Source organism: Mytilus galloprovincialis, chromosome 1 (assembly GCF_965363235.1).
Source record: "Mytilus galloprovincialis chromosome 1, xbMytGall1.hap1.1, whole genome shotgun sequence".
Lineage (NCBI taxonomy): Eukaryota > Metazoa > Mollusca > Bivalvia > Mytilida > Mytilidae > Mytilus > Mytilus galloprovincialis.
The window spans coordinates 84,281,962-84,299,919 of record NC_134838.1 but is presented as its reverse complement, the minus strand read 5'-3'; the positions used below and the strand labels follow the sequence as shown (position 1 = coordinate 84,299,919).

At 31.6% G+C, this 17,958-nt stretch overlaps 1 protein-coding gene across 5 annotated transcripts in view; it reads right to left on the bottom strand.

Moving 5' to 3' along the window:
* The window catches only part of LOC143042461 (serine/threonine-protein kinase TBK1-like), a 43,416-nt gene that overhangs the window by 10,343 nt on the left and 15,115 nt on the right, over nt 1-17,958 (bottom strand). For all 5 annotated transcript variants that reach the window (XM_076214778.1, XM_076214790.1, XM_076214768.1 and 2 more), the window contains 9 exons: nt 17,485-17,578; nt 15,259-15,422; nt 13,671-13,781; nt 10,853-11,032; nt 10,135-10,346; nt 6,023-6,173; nt 4,614-4,818; nt 4,090-4,214; nt 784-900 (listed from right to left, as the gene is read on the bottom strand). In XM_076214778.1, coding sequence (XP_076070893.1) covers nt 784-900; nt 4,090-4,214; nt 4,614-4,818; nt 6,023-6,173; nt 10,135-10,346; nt 10,853-11,032; nt 13,671-13,781; nt 15,259-15,422; nt 17,485-17,578 — 1,359 coding nt within the window. The remainder of the gene's footprint in view (nt 1-783; nt 901-4,089; nt 4,215-4,613; nt 4,819-6,022; nt 6,174-10,134; nt 10,347-10,852; nt 11,033-13,670; nt 13,782-15,258; nt 15,423-17,484; nt 17,579-17,958) is intronic.

Genomic DNA, 17,958 nt, shown 5'->3' with positions numbered 1-17,958 from the left:
ACTAATAAGGAGGTTGAATTATCTCCCTTTCAATACTTATCTCAAAGAAATTATGAGAAATTGAAATTTGTTTGAATACCATAAACAGCAAATCAGTGTATTCCTTTTTTTTATATATATAAAACATGTTGAATAATGGCATTTGTTTATTATAGTGACTTTGTCACTAGGAATATCAAGTGAGCCTGTTCAGCAAGCTGTTATAATTTGAGCTGATGAAGTATTACTAAATAAAATGTCATTATCTTATTTATAAACAATATGTCTCAACAATAGTTTTTTTTTGAAGTTTAAAATATGAAAAAATGGTTCTGATGGACTGGGCCAGAGAAATTTTCCTAAAAACAGGCTACATTAGGTTTAGTTAATTTTATTTCTCATATGTGGTTATCAATGAAGATTTCACAAGAAATGGTCCTATAAGCATTTCTGCACCTACCAGATTTTTAAAATAGGTTTAACTGGAATTTAAAAATCTCATTGAGAAAAATTTAAATAAGTTCCTACAGAGTGTGAACATTTGTAATAAATTGACAAGAATTATATTAAATTGTTTCTTTTTCAACATAACAACCATTAATAAAAGCCCTATTATGAGTCTTATGGCAATGATGATCTTAACCAAATAACTCTTGTACAATCACCATAAGGAATGTTTTTGGTAAGTTTTGTTTTATCGCTTTTACAAATTAGAAAAGGCTGATAGGAGGGATGGACACACAGACAGGAAACATAATTTTATGTGTGGTACACAAAAATCTGTCAATTATATTGTACTCTTACTTTCTGAACATATGAAGTTGTTCTGTAATGTGGTCCAATGAACGATTCTGTCGATTTTCTTTAAAGTTATGAACAATCTTTTTCAGTGTATCAATCATCATCTCAACTTTCTGTGCACTACAAAAATGTAAAATATAAAAAATCAATTTAAATTACAAAGAAGTGTGGTGAAAAAGCGATTTTTATAAATTTTCTGATGAGAGCTGAACACAAATATTATGCATTTCTTTAAAGACAGTCACAAGTTTACACAAGAGTGCACACGCTGAAATGTCTCGCCTTCTTTATTAATCATTGATATTATGTTGATAGTCCTAAATATAAAGCTTTTTTACAACTGTCACATAAACTTAACATTGACCAAGAAACTAAACATTGACCAATGAACCACAAAAATGAGGTCAAGGTCAAATGAACCATGCCAGACAGGCATGTACAGCTAACAATTCTTCTATACAACAATTATAGTTGACCTATTCCTTATAGTTTAAAAAACTAGACCAAAACACAAAAACTAAACACTGAGCAATGAACCATGAAAATGAGGTTAAGGTCAAATAAAACCTGTGCAACTGACATATAGATCATAAAATATTTCCATACACCAAATATAATTGACCTATTGCATATAGTATTAGAAGAAAAAAACAAAACTCAAAAACTTAACTTTGACCACTGAACTATGAAAATGGGGTTAAGGTCAGATGACACCTGCCAGCTAGACATGTACACCTTACAATCATTCCATACACCAAATATAGTAGACCTATTGCATACAGTATAAGAAAAGGAGACCAAAACACAAAAACTTAACTATAACCACTGAACCATGAAGGTCAAATGACACCTGCCAGTTGGATATGTACACCTTACAGTCCTTCCATACACTGAATATACTAGACCTATTACATGTACTTATAGTATCTGAGATATGGACTTGACCACCAAAACTTAACCTTGTTCAATGATCAATGAAATGAGTTCGAGGTCAAGTGAAAACTGTCCGACGGGCATGAGGACCTTGCAAGGTACGCACATACCAAATATAGTTATCCTATTACTTATAATAAGAGAGAATTTAACATTACAAAAAATCTTAGATTTTTTTCAAGTAGTCACTGAACCATGAAATGAGGTCAAGGACATTTGACATGTGACTGACGGAAACTTCGTAACATGAGGCATCCATATACAAAGTATGAAGCATCCAGGTCTTCCACTTTCTAAAATATAAAGCTTTTAAGAAGTAAGCAGCCGCCGCCGTTTCACTATCCCTATGTCGAGCTTTCTGCGACAAAAGTCGAAGGCTTGACAAAAAAAATTATAAAAACATTTTTGACTATGCAATATGTATGAAAAATACTTGTAAAACAAAGGTTAAATCTGAATGCTACTTTATATAACTTGTTGTTCACAAACTGTCAAGTTGATAGAGGTATTTAAGTAGGGTTTCAAAAAGGATTGACTTTTTTTTTTATATAAATCAGACTGTTAGATTTCTTGTTAGAATTGCTTTCCATTTGACATTTTGCAAGTCTTTTATACGTTGCTATGCAGTAAAGGTTTTGTTCATTGTGAGTACAGTGAGTAACCTACAGTGTTCTCCCCAGGATTTTTTTAAGGCGCAAAATTCAAGGGCGCATAACTCTTTTTTTAGAGTGAACTTTTGTGATCTGAAGCAATCAGTCATTAATCCATGACATGCAATATGAATTATAATGCTTTGTGTTATGTGTTTGATAATGCAGAGTATTTAATAATGAATTACAAGAATATATATATATATGAAATAAATTGAAGTTATTTATAAGTCAAAATATAAATATTCATCTCTGTACTCTCTGCTCCTTCTAGGGATAATGTTTCAAGATAGTGTTATTTTGTTGGACAGTCTGTTCCTCAATTTTGTCTTTATCCTCTTTAGGGTTAAAAACCCCCTCTCACAATAACTTTTGCTTATACCCCCTTTAACATTTGTAAGCCATGAAAACTCAGTCAGCCACTTGTCATTGAAACCAGAAACATGGTGCTTGCTGTTATCACTTGCTAAAACTTTAGCTAGGTTGGGATTAGGAGAAGCAATGGCATCTGCTTATACTGACAGTGAAGAGGAAGGTGTATTCCCCTTTTCATTAGAAGTCATTAGGCTGAAAAAAAAACTTCTATTTCCATCATATGCCTTTTGCTTAGAAGTCACCCTTTTGTTATTTGTAGAGAACATGTTCATTCAGAATTAATAAAATCGAATATGGTTAAGATATTTGATCATATTTTGTATACAACTTTTTAAAATAAAAATATGTTAATGAACAGCTGACAAGTTTCCGTAGTTTTACATTACGCCTCCGTGTGTGTTATTTTTAAAACCTATCTCTGGCAGGTAGTTATAAACGAAACTTTGCAAGTTTTTTTTAAAGTTAAGACCATTGAAATTATCAACTAGTGACATTATATAGAAGCTACATCAATTCCGTACCCGTGTTGATTGTCACATTTCCCGACGAACGGAATTTTACGATGGATGTTCAATGATCATTTTATTTCTAAAAACACGAGAGTTTGAGACAATTTACCTTGCAAGTAACATTTTATCACTTTATATTAAAATAAATCACTTCTCTTTATCTTTAATCAAAGTTTATTTTATTTTTTTCAAATACAAATACTCTCATTCATAATTTTCATCGTAAATATCTTAGCAATGTGTATTCTAATTTATCACGTGTATTCATCACGTTCATTGGTCATGTTAAAATAGATTCTTCTTCTCGACCAATGAAAAAATTCGTTATTTAAATGGTCAAGTGATCACACACACAATGCATAAATACAATGTATTTGCGATCTATTTCTTCAATTTCTGCACTGAAGTTTTTATTTTTTTTAATTTTCTTCTACAAATATCTATCTTCTTGATGATCATGTACGCTATTACATGATAACATAGTCCGATAAGGCTGAGATAAGCGTGGCTCAGGTAAAACTAATTATCAGTTATTGCGTAACACTGACCGACCTCTCAGCGGTGATCAGCAACTTGACAATTTTAACCAACATTTATAATGAAAATGTAAAAATTAACACGCTGCGGGATCAAGTATTTAGGGACAGCGGACAATTAAGACGCTGCAGGATCTTGGAAAATATTATGAAGGCGCTGCGGCACCGCAGCGTCATATCGGCCTGGGGAGAACACTGACCTATAGTTGCTCTTTACATCTAGGTCGTTTGGTCTTTGGTGGAGAATTGTCTCATTGGTAATCATACCAGGTCTTCTTATGTTTTATATTATAAATTTGCCCCTACCATCTATCTTTATCATCAAAGCAGCCAAACCTATCCTCCCATACATTCTCCAACATCCTGTTCTGTAACTCTTTCTTTTCTATATTACACAAATTTAGTACTGTTTTATCCAGATAATTCTTCAACTGTTGGACAGAAAACCAGTGCATAAAACAATACATGAATGATATTGGTTTACAATAAATAATACACCAGCTAAATGGCAAATATTGACCAATATTTTCACACAAAATTGGCTGTAGAAGTAGCCTAGTTATACATATATGTTTATGACAGATACATAAAGTTTAACCGTGTTGACAATCTCCATATTCAAATGACATTAATGACTTGGTCAGTACAAATCTATGAATTTCAGAGTACCTAAGCAGGTCATAACAACAAACTAATTGCCATTGAAGTCTAGATACCCTTGTAATACTTCCACTGAATTTGCTTTCCTCTATCAACTGTTGATACAAATCAATGAACTCAATTCACTCCTACAGAATATAATGTATAATATAACCTGTACATAAACCTACACTTTGCCAAGAGGTCTCCAGGTCACCATGCTGACTACCATAGATGACTTTAGATTTATTATCTATCCCATACATAGCACTAAGTGTTCTCACTTGCTCTAATTGTCCCTTTATTTGTCTATACCATAGCTCTGAGGTCTGATAATGTTGTGTCTGATGTTTATTATAATCCAACAAATGTGTGCACTCATGGTGAAGTTCATGTCTAAAATACAGAGGAAAAACATGTAGATTGCTTGATTTCACCCTATCAGCACAAAAGGTTATATCATGACTTGAAATAGGGAGAAAGCTGTAGTTAGCCTGTAAATGTTTTGTAAAGAATGAATAAATTGAGATGTTGGCTATAAACTAGTAATGAGCTATTAAATCAAGGACATCAAAAAACCAAGTCTAAAAAAAAACACATATATAATACAACTTATTTTATGATACAGTAAGAGTTGAACTGCAAATGATCTTGCTTTTTATGTGACCAATTAAAAAGGGTAGTGATGTCAAGATTTGAGTTCAAATGGTTAAGAATATCTAACAGAGTTTAGTTGATTTGCTATCAATAAAAAAACAATAACAATATGTACTGTATAACCCGACAGTATATATAACAAAACAATAGGAATAGAAACAGTTATCTGAATAACACAGATTACAAAACATTGAGATTCTGGTTATAGAAGACATTTCACACTTATATAATTTGCTTATTTTCATCTTATAAACAGAAACTTATATAAATGATTGTGTAGGAGAGTGACTAAAGTGCAAAATTATACCAATTTATTATGTCAACACAACAATAAACAAGAGTGTGCCATGAGAACATGAAGTATTCTTACATAACTAAATTGTGTAATTAATCAATATTTGGATTGTCTGAATAGTCTATTTGTGATTTAGTAGAGGGCCATTGAAAGTGTTACATTACTAGCAAAGGTCTTTTTTTACAATATTGTGATGCTCAAATGGAAATTATCTTGATAAAGGGACATAACCCCTTAGGTGCTCAGATGTGTACTATTCTATAAAGCTTTTAACAGTTCTCTGTTTTAAAATGAAATAACTATTTTAAGAGTTATCCAAATACATAAACTGTTGAGTATTCCTTATATTATATAGCTGGGATAAATTGTTTTGGTTTATAAGCCGTCTTTTAGCGTTTTAAATTCCTTCCAAAATTTTTTAATGTACTGCCAATTCATTTATTTTGGTGGGTATAAATTTCCTGGATTGAGGAAAGTTGCACTTGCCTGAATATTTAAATTCATGCTTTTTGCCAATTTTTCCGTTCAAAGCCTGTAGAAAATTTGCAATTCATTGGACATGTTAATTCTTGATTCATCAGTACCCACTGAACCCACAATAATTGGTATCCAACGAATAATAATGAATTCACAGTACATAAAACTTACATGTAACTGAGAACACAGTGTCTGAGTAGCTTCTCTTTTAAATGAAATCGTTTGACACACCAATAAATGTAGTGGACAACAGCGTTACACACTTTGGACAGCTGGTAGTCATTAGCAACATGAACTGTATTACCAAATCTTGGAAACTCAGCTGTAACAGATAAAAAGACGTAAGGTACACATTCCAACAAGAGTTGAAAACTCAGCAGTAACCATATATTCAGATGTAAGGTACCATATTACAATCCATGGAAATCTCAGCTGTAAACCAATAATTAAATGTAAAATGCAATTGTTACAGACCTGGGAAGCTCAGTTATAAACCATTATCAGATGTAGCTCACTAATACATCAGGAGTGGAGTTTTATAGTTCTACAAAGTATTGTAAGGTCCCTTTACATAGGAAGGTTTTTTTGCAATTCATAATATGAATAGGGCATTTTTGTTTTATTCACATGCATTTGTCAGTACCAATATTTCAATACTGAGGTCCTGCTGTGAGAAATAACGATTTTTCTTTTTTTTTAAAATTCTCTATCCACTATCAAAGTTTCTGCTGTTATGTAAGACATGTAGAATATACCAGCTGACATAAAATATTTTTGATTATACATGTACAACCATTATTCATCAAAATTTTCAACTTCCTGAAAAGTGCATGAAAAGAACTGAAAGATATATATTTAAACTAAAGTGTGAAATAAACAATTTTTAAAAGAACTGTGAAATAAACAAAATTTATTAAAAATATATGTAAGTTTGAATGAAAACCAAACAAATACAGAGATGACATTTAGAAACTGTGAAATAAACAAAGCTATCATCAAAAGCTTCCTTAAAAATTCATAAAATGTCACAACGATATTAAAAAAGTAAAACTGTGAAATAAACATTTAGAAACTTTGAAACAAACAAAATAAATGAAAGATTTGTGCCCTTTCAAAAAGATATTTAAAAGTTTGAACGAAAATCTGACATATATAGACGTCATTTAGAAATTTAAAAAAACAAATATAGACGTCATTTGGAAATTGAAATTTGAAAGTTATTGTCAAAAGCGTACTTAAAAAGTTCCAGAAATGTCTAAAAAACAAAATGTACTAAAAAATTCATGTAAATGTCCAACAGATATTAAAAAGCTAAATCAAAGCACTGTAAGCGCTGTGGGCAGTTAACCAAAAACCAAGGCAAACATAAAAAGACAACTTTCAAGTTCGATGCATTTCTGTCAAAAACTTTAGTTTTAGTAAACATCATTCGTTTGTTTAGGGGCGACGTTGCTTCAGTTTCAATGTTGAGCGAGTGGTTAGAAAACTATAAAGCTATATTGCATGAATTTTTCGGCATTTTGAATTCTCATATCTGTCTGTCAGCACTTCTGTCATTAGGGAATTGTGATTAAGTACCTACAGAACAAATATGATTTCTAGGGCTTAAAAGATATGTTTTCTTTAAAATGAGCCATATTAAAATGAAAATTTTTATAGGACCAGAAATAATTCAAAATATAATTAAGGTAAATTCTTTTAACTCACTCATTTTTTTCCATCAATAAAATTTTACAACAAACAAGAAATAATTGTAAAATTATGCTGTTACGAAGTCTCCCAAACAAAGCGCCCATAATTATTCATTCCCATGGTCGCCTGACATTGGGCAAAGTGTAGTACACATTGGTTAGGTCTAGCAAAGTGATATGCATATGTGACGCCTATGAGATTGACCTTGTATGTCATTCAATCTTATTGATATGACAAACAGGAATAAATATGGTTTAGGAGTTGGTATTTCAATTTTTTACAAGTTCTCAAAACACACACAAGAGGGGGTTGGGTGACCCCAGGGACAACCCCTATGTTTCATTTTATTTGTTATATTGTCCAAACATGAATATATATGGTTCAGGAGTGGGGATCTCGACCATTATCAAGTTTTTAAACAGGAGGGGGTGGGGTAACCCCTGTGACTTCCCCTATATTTCATTTGATTTGTTATATTGTCCAAACAATCATAATCTTTCAGTCAGTTTAATTGAAGTCTGGAGCTGGCATGTCAGTTAACTGCTAGTAGTCTGTTGTTATTTATGTATTATTGTCATTTTGTTTATTTTCTTTGGTTACATCTTCTGACATCAGACTCGGATTTCTCTTGAACTGAATTTTAATGTGCGTATTGTTATGCGTTTACTTTACTACATTGGTTAGAGGTATAGGGGGAGGGTTGAGATCTCACAAACATGTTTAACCCCGCCGCATTTTTGCGCCTGTCCCAAGTCAGGAGCCTCTGGCCTTTGTTAGTCTTGTATTATTTTAATTTTAGTTTCTTGTGTACAATTTGGAAATTAGTATGGCGTTCATTATCACTGGACTAGTATATATTTGTTTAGGGGCCAGCTGAGGGACGCCTCCGGGTGCGGGAATTTCTCGCTACATTGAAGACCTGTTGGTGACCCTCTGCTGTTGTTTTTTATTTGGTCGGGTTGTTGTCTCTTTGACACATTCCCCATTTCCATTCTCAATTTTATACATGTATATGGTTTAGGAGTGGGGATCTGATCTATTTCCAAGTTATCAAACAGGAGGGGATAGGGTGACCCTAAGGACTTTCCCTATATTTCATTTGATTTGTTATATTGTAAATACATGAGTCTATATGGTTGAGGGGTGGGATCTGATCTATTTCCAAGTTATCAAACAGGAGGGGATAGGGTGACCCTAAGGACTTTCCCTATATTGCATTTGATTAGTTCTTTTGTCCCATACATGAATATATATGGTTTAATTTAAAAGTGGGGATTTCGACTGTTACCAAGTTCTCAAATAGGACGGGTGAGTTGACCCCAGGGACACCCCTATATTTCATTTAGAGGTGAGGATCTCAACTGTTTCCAAGTTGATAAACAGGAGGGGTGGGGTGACCGCAGGAACTCCCCTGTATTTCATTTTGTTTGTTATATACTCCCATACATGAGCATATATGGTAATTACTTCCATAGACATACTGTTCCCAGCTGTCACATTGCATTGGATTATGACATTAAAATTTGTCAAAAAGTAATTATGAGTTTCTGTACAAAATATTTTCTGCTTTTTCTTTCTTTTACATATATCTTTTGGTTTTTGAATTCTAGTGTTTATATTTATTTACCATGCATAGATGTATTTTGCCACGTGTCTGGATTCTTTTCAGTTGATCGCCAAGACACAGAATTTCCCTTATCCTCTTCCGGAATCGGATCCGAAATCATAATTGTCTTCTCACTGTAGCCATTTTGTTTTCAATGTTGTTTATGTCAGACACGATTTTACTTGAATTAACACATTATTTGTCCGCGATTTTTTGTATAAAGCTAGCGGTTGAACAAAATGAACATCGCTGTCATGAATAATAATGATGAAAATAAGTTTTAATAACGTTCATTTGGAGACTTTGGTAAAAAGGTGTGCAAAGTTATTTTTTTATTTTTTTTCAAGTAGTAGGTCCGTCGGGCATAGCTAGTAACCAAGTGGAAAGTCTGACTGCAAAAGTGGAAGGTCGCAAACCTCAGACCACTGCTAATTTGAAACCCTGCCTCCAAATTGAAAAGATACGAAAATTTTGTCTTATAATTTAAAATTGCCGCCAATAGCATGAATAGTTGAACTCTTCTGACATAGTTGACTACGTATTGACGACAAACAATATTCCTACGACTTTTGCCATTTGGGAAATCTGAACTACTTGTCTTTAGAGATTTTCGGTGATTAAATATTTTATACATTTGTTCTTTGACATCTTAGCCAAAAACTCCGGGGATAATAAATTACATAAGGATTCCTAATGTGCTCTACTTCCTATGTGCAACTTCAAAACTTTTGAGTGATTCAACGATCATTTAAGGTTTTTCTGGTCATATTTTTTGTAATCCAGAATTAAAAGCATGAAAAAGCTGTCCAATTAGTTATAAATAACATAATATCCAGCTAGATAATAACAATGGCACGTATTTCAGCATTTATTGGGTAGAACACAAATCCAGGGTGCTCGCATAAGGCAGCTTAACTGCCTAAAAAAAATCAACGTCATTTAGAAACTTTAAATTATATAAAGTTATAGTCAAAACAATACATACGATAGATAGCAACTTGAAACTGTCTTGGTTCCATTACAATCTTAGAAAATACATAGACAGGAGTCTCCTCACTAATAGTTTTAGGATAATGTCTGACTGGGGATATTTCACTTTCAATCAATGTTAATAAGACCTCTCCTTCAAAGATTAATATCTGGTTCTCTGCAGATATCTCACTCTGTTCGGCTATCAGTTCTTGAAATCCACTATACCTGAAGTCAGAAACAATTCAAATGTGTTTGCTTCTATCAAATTTGTTTATATTTTTCAAATTTCTAACTCAATCATAATTTCTCCGACTGGTTGATTATTTTTCATTGATGTGTGGTTATTGTGATCTCAGTTCTTTTTGTCAAAAGTCAATTAAGACATTAAATTTCCTTGATTTCATGAGAATTTGCTATTGTCACGTCATTAAAAAGGGAAAAAATGCCAGATGTCACACAGAAATAACATCTTTTTGCAGATCATTGAAAAAAGAAAAATATTCCCATGCAATACAGTATTTATCAGCTCTTCACGTCAAATTCAAGGACTAACACTCATCATTAATTGGTCCCAGCTTGATATTTTGTTTAATATCTTGAACCCCTTTGTGACAAGCCCTATACACACCACTAATTAAAAGTAATAACTTTTTATGATGATTTAGGTTTATTCCTCAAAAACGACCGATAAGTTTAACGAAATACTTGCCTTACAGAAGTTTGGTACTTACGATGCTTCAGGTTTTATATAAATCCTCAAAAGTGACCATTTGTGAGGACAAAATACATGAATAATAATTTTCTCATCTATTTTCTCCACTTCGTTAAACAATGTATTAAAATTCCACTTTTTCTTTTCATTACTCTCTAATAGTCCAGCTAATATTGGTGTTAGATGCTGCTTTAAACCACTGAAATAAAATAAACAAATATACACGCATACAACTTCTACATGGTACTTCAGAATGTATATTTTATAGCTTAAGACTAATCTGTTAATAAATTTTAAATGTTGTGAGAACACATTAAACTTCTTATGTACTAGCATTAAAATGTAATAATATTTAACCACAACCATCATGCGGTCTCCCCTCAGATACAGTAGCCAATATGTTTAGTGTAAAAAAGTTTTTCTAGTAAAGTCTTCTCACATTGTTCTCTTTGACACATTTCCCATTTCCATTCTCAATTATATTCTTGACATAATCTAAATTGTCCATCCACTTTTTCAAAATACAACTGTAAAAGTTGAAGAGGTTACTAAACAGACAAAACCAAGCCCCAACACTCGACTACTCCAATTAAATAAACCTACAAATATGTACACTAAAAACACATGGTGCAGTTTGATCATTTTTTTAATGTTTGTTGATTTTCTTATTTATTTCAAGAGCAACCAGATGCTCAGCAGGGCGCAGCTTTATACGACCGCAGAGGTTGAACCCTGAACGGTTGGGGCAAGTATGGACACAACATTCAAGCTGGATTCAGCTCTAAATTTGGATTGTGATTAAATAGTTGACACAGCATAGGTTTCTGACACAGAATGAATGTGGTCTAATGAACTTAAAAAAAAATGTTTGCCTTTGAGCAATTCACTATGCTGTTGAATATTAATCCTCTCAAAAAATGTTTGAAGAAATTTTCTTTTTATTTATGAAATCTGAAATGAAAAAAATTGACCCTCCAATTTTTTTTTCACATCCCCCTTTCCCTTATTTCAAAAATGATCTCAATTCAAATTTCTAATGAAGTTTGCAACAATAACTACTCATTTAAATACATCATAAAATATTAAAATGTAAAAAAAGTGCTTGTTATCACTGAATGGTAAAGATTGTTTTAATCTATCAGTTGGTAATAAAGTGAATATACATTGTATATTGTATAAAACAATGATTTAAGTTGATTCAACTACTAATCTGGACAAAGAAAGATAACTCCAATTGAAATCCAATTGGAATTTCTTGCTATTGCACAATATTGTGCAATTAGATATTTCTTGCTATTGTGGAATACTGTGCAATTGAAAATATTTGCTATTGCACAATACTGTGCAATTGAAGATTTCTTGCTATTGCACAATACTGTGCAATTGAAGATTTCTTGCTATTGCTGAATACTGTGCAATTGAAAATTTCTTGCTATTGCACAATACTTAATATAATAATTTTGGATCCTGATTTGGACCAACTTGAAAACTGGGCCCATAATCAAAAATCTAAGTACATGTTTATATTCAGCATATCACAGAGGCCCAATAATTCAATTTTTGTTAAAATCAAACTAAGTTTAATTTTGGACCCTTTGGACCTTAATGTAGACCAATTTGAAAACGGGACCAAAAATTAAGAATCTACATACACAGTTAGATTCGGCATATCAAAGAACCCCAATTATTTAATTTTTGATAAAATCAAACAAAGTTTAAATCTGGATCCTTTGGGCCCTTTATTCCTAAACTGTTGGGATCAAAACTCCCAAAATCAATACCAACCTTCCTTTTATGGTCATAAACCTTGTGTTTAAATTTCATAGATTTCTATTTACTTATACTAAAGTTATGGTGCGAAAACCAAAAAAAAATGCTTATTTGGGTCCCTTTTTGGCCCCTAATTCCTAAACTATTGGGACCTAAACTCCCAAAATCAATACCAACCTTCCTTTTGTGGTCATAAACATTGTGTTTAAATTTCATTGATTTCTATTTACTTAAACTAAAGTTATTGTGCGAAAACCAAGAATAATACTTATTTGGGCCCTTTTTTGGCCCCTAATTCCTAAACTGTTGGAACCAAAACTCCCAAAATCAATCCCAACCTTTCTTTTGTGGTCATAAACCTTATGTCAAAATTTCATAGATTTCTATTTACTTAAACTAAAGTTATAGTGCGAAAACCAAGAAAATGCTTATTTGGGCCCTTTTTGGCCCCTAATTCCTAAAATGTTGGGACTAAAACTCCCAAAATCAATCCCAACCTTCCTTTTGTGGTCATAAACCTTGTGTTAAAATTTCATAGATTTCTATTCACTTTTACTAAAGTTAGAGTGCGAAAACTAAAAGTATTCGGACGATTCGACGACGCCGACGACGACGCCAACGTGATAGCAATATACGACGAAAAATTTTTCAAATTTTGCGGTCGTATAAAAACAAAACTGCTCATGTACTTAAAAATTGTCTATTTTGAAATGTAAATTTGCCCATTTCCTTGCTTTTTCTATCAATCATATTAATATTATTAATTGTTTTAATCCAGCATCTGAAATAGAAAGTGCATATTTGGGTTTATGTATATTACAAGGACCTAATTAATAATTGTATGCCCATATATATAGGAGGTTGGGTTTGATTAATCTTATCTTTTGAAAGAATGATTTTTCTTTCTCTGATCATTTCAAGGTTATCATAAACTTGTATAACATTGATAGCTTCTTCATGATCATCATCTTTCAATTGTAATGAAATGGTTTAAAAAAAAAAATCAATGTTCCGGTACAAGAATAATATAATAACAGTGAAAGATTATTTTAAAATATGATAATTACAGTGAAAGACGACATGTGGCTGGTAGTTCTTTACTCCATTCAATTGGACCATTCTCAGTTTTCTGTACTCCAGATATAACTCCACCTTCTTTGTTTCTCGTTATTTCATACCTATTAAACAAAATAACTTCTTTAACAGAGTCATATTTACTTTTAATCTCTGTCAATCTTATATGTTTAGTTCCATGACTGACCAAGCATCTCTGTTTGAAAATCAAATTATTATAACTTTGGCAGGAAAACATTCAAAATCAAAAGTAAGACTCATAAAAGCAAATGAGTGATTAAAAGAATATTTTTTTTCAACCTATAAAGCTGGGTGATTAAAACAATTAATTCAACAAACAATCTAAAATATCAAACAGGAGATTCATATCATGAAATACAACAGCTTGTACAAAAGTTTTGACAATCCCCATTAATAAATAATTTGACTTATTGGCCAGAATAGAAATATAAGCAGACTTTCTGACAATTCAAGAACAAGAACTCTGAAACAAAAGTCCAAAAATATCTTTCAAATATTTTGAAATTGAAGGTAATTTCTTCAGTAACTTAAAACAACTAACTCAGGTGATATACGCAGTTGAATAACTCAATAATATCTTACAACAAATGTCATACTTGCTTCTAATGAAAATTAAATAGTTATAATTAAATGACAATTTTAATATAAGGTTCTTCCTTCAAATTGCAAAACAAAGCCATGTTCTAATTCCAATAAAACATGGGCAACACATGATAGACGTCACAATTGAAATTGCAATGTGAGCTGTGCTTTGAACTACGCCAGTAATAAAAATGGACATTTGTTTTGATGTTGCATACTCTGAAATCAAATAAAATCATTCCAAAAGTAAATTTATATGTATTTTTTCATTTGTTTTATAGTGAAATGGTTGATTTTCTATAATGTTTTGGCTTCATCAAACCAAAATGGATACCTTTTGAAAGTTTATTAAAGGTCTGCTTCAAAGAACAAAAGTTCTAATTTTTCCTATAAGAATTGAAATAATTCTATTATGCCATGCTCAATGCTGATTTTATATTTGTCAAAATTTTACACCTAACTAACGCTTGGCATAAAGATACTGACAGATAAAATGTTTACATCACAAAAAGGAAATGTATTTATTACGGTCATTTGCAAAAAATCAGTAAAATAAAATTCTATGCTGCCATTTAAAATGGTATATTTCCAAGAAAAATAGATATTTAGCCTTTAGGAATGAAAGGTCAGTTTACCTCATTCGAACAATAGTTGATAAAGTTGGCATCATGCCATTCACCTTGTCCAAAGTTTAGGTTACTCTATTGTTATTGTGATATCGTTAAAGTACAAAAGAACCCTATATTATTCATGAACCATACTTAAACTTGAAAAAAAAAATTGTTCCTGCAGGAGGAGTAAAATATATTTTGAACATGGTAAATAGTAATACATTTCTGCCAGCATGTGAGGACTTATTTTATTTCAGGAATAGGCTTCATTCTTATTTTCAATCAGCAATATACAGAAAAACAAATATGACCAACAGTAACTTATAACCACCATATAAAGTGTTTTTCATCAAATTATTAATCTTACATTTGACGTCTGTTTTTCCTTCCCCCATGAGGTCTGAATGGTAACTGGCCTGTAGCAGCATGATAAAATGTAACTCCTAGACTCCAGAGGTCTACACTTGAGTCAAAGCCTTCATTTTCTGGGTTCCTGATTCTCATTACAGCTCTACCATACATATCTGGGTGCTGAAAATCAACAACTTATCAATAATAGACTCCAATTTCAACTTGAAATGTGAAAAAAAAACCCTAAGATAAACATTTATGTACTAAACTTATAGGATAACAGACCTAACCATTATCTGTCTGGTTTTTCATTTCAAACACACAATGTGTGTTAAAGGGGCACTAGCTGTCAAATTCTTGTTCACCGATTTGACTCAAATTCTTATATTTGATTTATAACCATCGAAATTGTTTATCCTTTTATAAAAAGTCTAAAATAAACAATATACCGGGCATGGGCTCAATAATATGTAGCTTCGTTTCGTGTGTCTTTAAGTCTAGACGCCATCTAATTAACTATCAAGTTGACCTCGGAATACCTCTGATTACCATATAGGTTGCACTTTGTAAATACAGCTGTTTCTCAAACCACGCCTCTTTTGGGGAGATTTAGAATATTCATAGAAAATAAATTTTGTTTACATACTGGTTCCCAGTTATGCTCTCTGTGTTCCATCTCATAGAGACATAACTTGGGAATGTTACCAGTAAATATACACGTGCATATTGTTAACATTGAAATCTGTGGTAACCCTTCATTCGAGGTAGGGGTAGTTAAGAAAATTAGTGTTAGTTTAAACTCTGAAAAGTTCAGGGCATATAAACGTTGAAAATATGCCGCACAGCCCTATATTTTGACCTTGGAAAAAAATTGTAGTGCATATGAACTTTCATTTCTAGGATAAGATTTTTTTTAAAACTTCATAGTAAAAGTGGTACAGTTTTAGTCGTAAAAGGAGTTCCTATGGGAAATTGCATTGTCAATATTTACAGAAATGCAACCTATATAGGGTGAAAAAAGAGAACATTCAGAATTTAACCAAATTTGCTTTATCTCACAGATATGAAGTTTTATAAATATTTCATGAAGATTGATAGAATCCTGGGCCTTAGATATGATGACTCAGCATAAATTCACAGTTTACTTAAAGTCCTGAATACAAAATCAATTCATAATATTTGCATATATGTAAGTTAAATTGTTAAGAAGTGCTTATATTTATATTTATATATATAAGCAATATCAACATAAACATAGTTATAAATAGCAGATTCCTGCAATTGGATTTTTTTTTAGGTCTGTTTAATTTCATATTAAAGATTAAAAATATATTCAATCATTGTTTTTACCTGTATAAGAATGATTTTTTGTGGATTGAATAGGTCAATCAAATGATTTTCGTTTGTTTCACTTTCAATGTTGACATTCTTTTCCTTTAAATAATTGAGCACACACAATGCATGCCGTATCCAACTCTAGCTAAGGAAGTTCACATTAATACGGATTCAATGAGGTCAAATTATTCACTTGCATGTAGTTGAATTATTCACTTGCACGTGAATAATTCATCATCAATGTTACTTAGCTGATTTTGACAAAATTGAACCATACTGGCTGCTAAAAGTGATATATTATTTCAATATTTCACTTTCATTAATAATTGAACAAAAAAAATTGCATTCTACATTTTTTTATATATTGTATGCTAGTGCTCCTTCAAGAGTTTATGGTGTCTTTCCATATTTTTGATTGAAAAACAGCAGACACACATTTCTTATTAAGGGTAGGTAACTCTGAAAAAGATTAATTTAAAAAGGAATCTTCAGGACATTTTCCTTTTTCAAGTTATAATATCTTTTTCAGAGTTATCTCCCCTTAATAAGAAATGATGGAAAAAATAAATTGTATTAAAGTAAAATGAGTAACTATAACTTAAGATCACATTAATTTGTTCATCAGGAAAAAACGTTATCTTCTCATACTTTATTATAAATTGGAACAATTAGTTTACCTTCTATACACATTATGATGCTTTATCTATGCATAATCAGTACAAAATGTGTTATCTATTCACAATCTATTCACAATCTGTAGCATAGAACAATCTCAATGCACAATATACAATATATACAACATTTTGGCAAAGTATGATTTTTTTAATAATTTTTAGTCTATTCTCCAATACCACAGTAAGGTCAAAATGTAGTAGGCATACAAATTTATTATATTCAGTGATTTTACCAGGTATTCTTCTGTTCCATACAATGACATAAATTGCTCTTCTTCATTTTCTAATTGTTTAGCAGCACCAAAGTCAGTCAACTTATAAACTGATCTGAACAAAAAAGAAAAAAAAAAATAGTTATGTCTGTGATTCTCTGTACAGCTAAAACAATATGGAAAAACAAGTTAATTATATGTTTGATGGCAGCTATGTGTATGTTTCTATATGTAATGGGGTGTTTATGTCAACTTATTTCTCTTATTACAGTTAACCAGAATTAATATATTAAATTACACTGTTTACCAGAATGTTTTCTTGTAAATTTATAATTAGTGGTGTCCTTGCAAAAAACTTCCAAACATTGAAGAGATCTAGTTTTCAGTGTTTGCAAGGAAGGTTATTTCTTGTCACTTGATTACCCACTGAAAACTTGGTTTAACCATCATTTGTCTGTAAGAGTGCCTGTTTCAAATCAGGTCGACAATTCATGT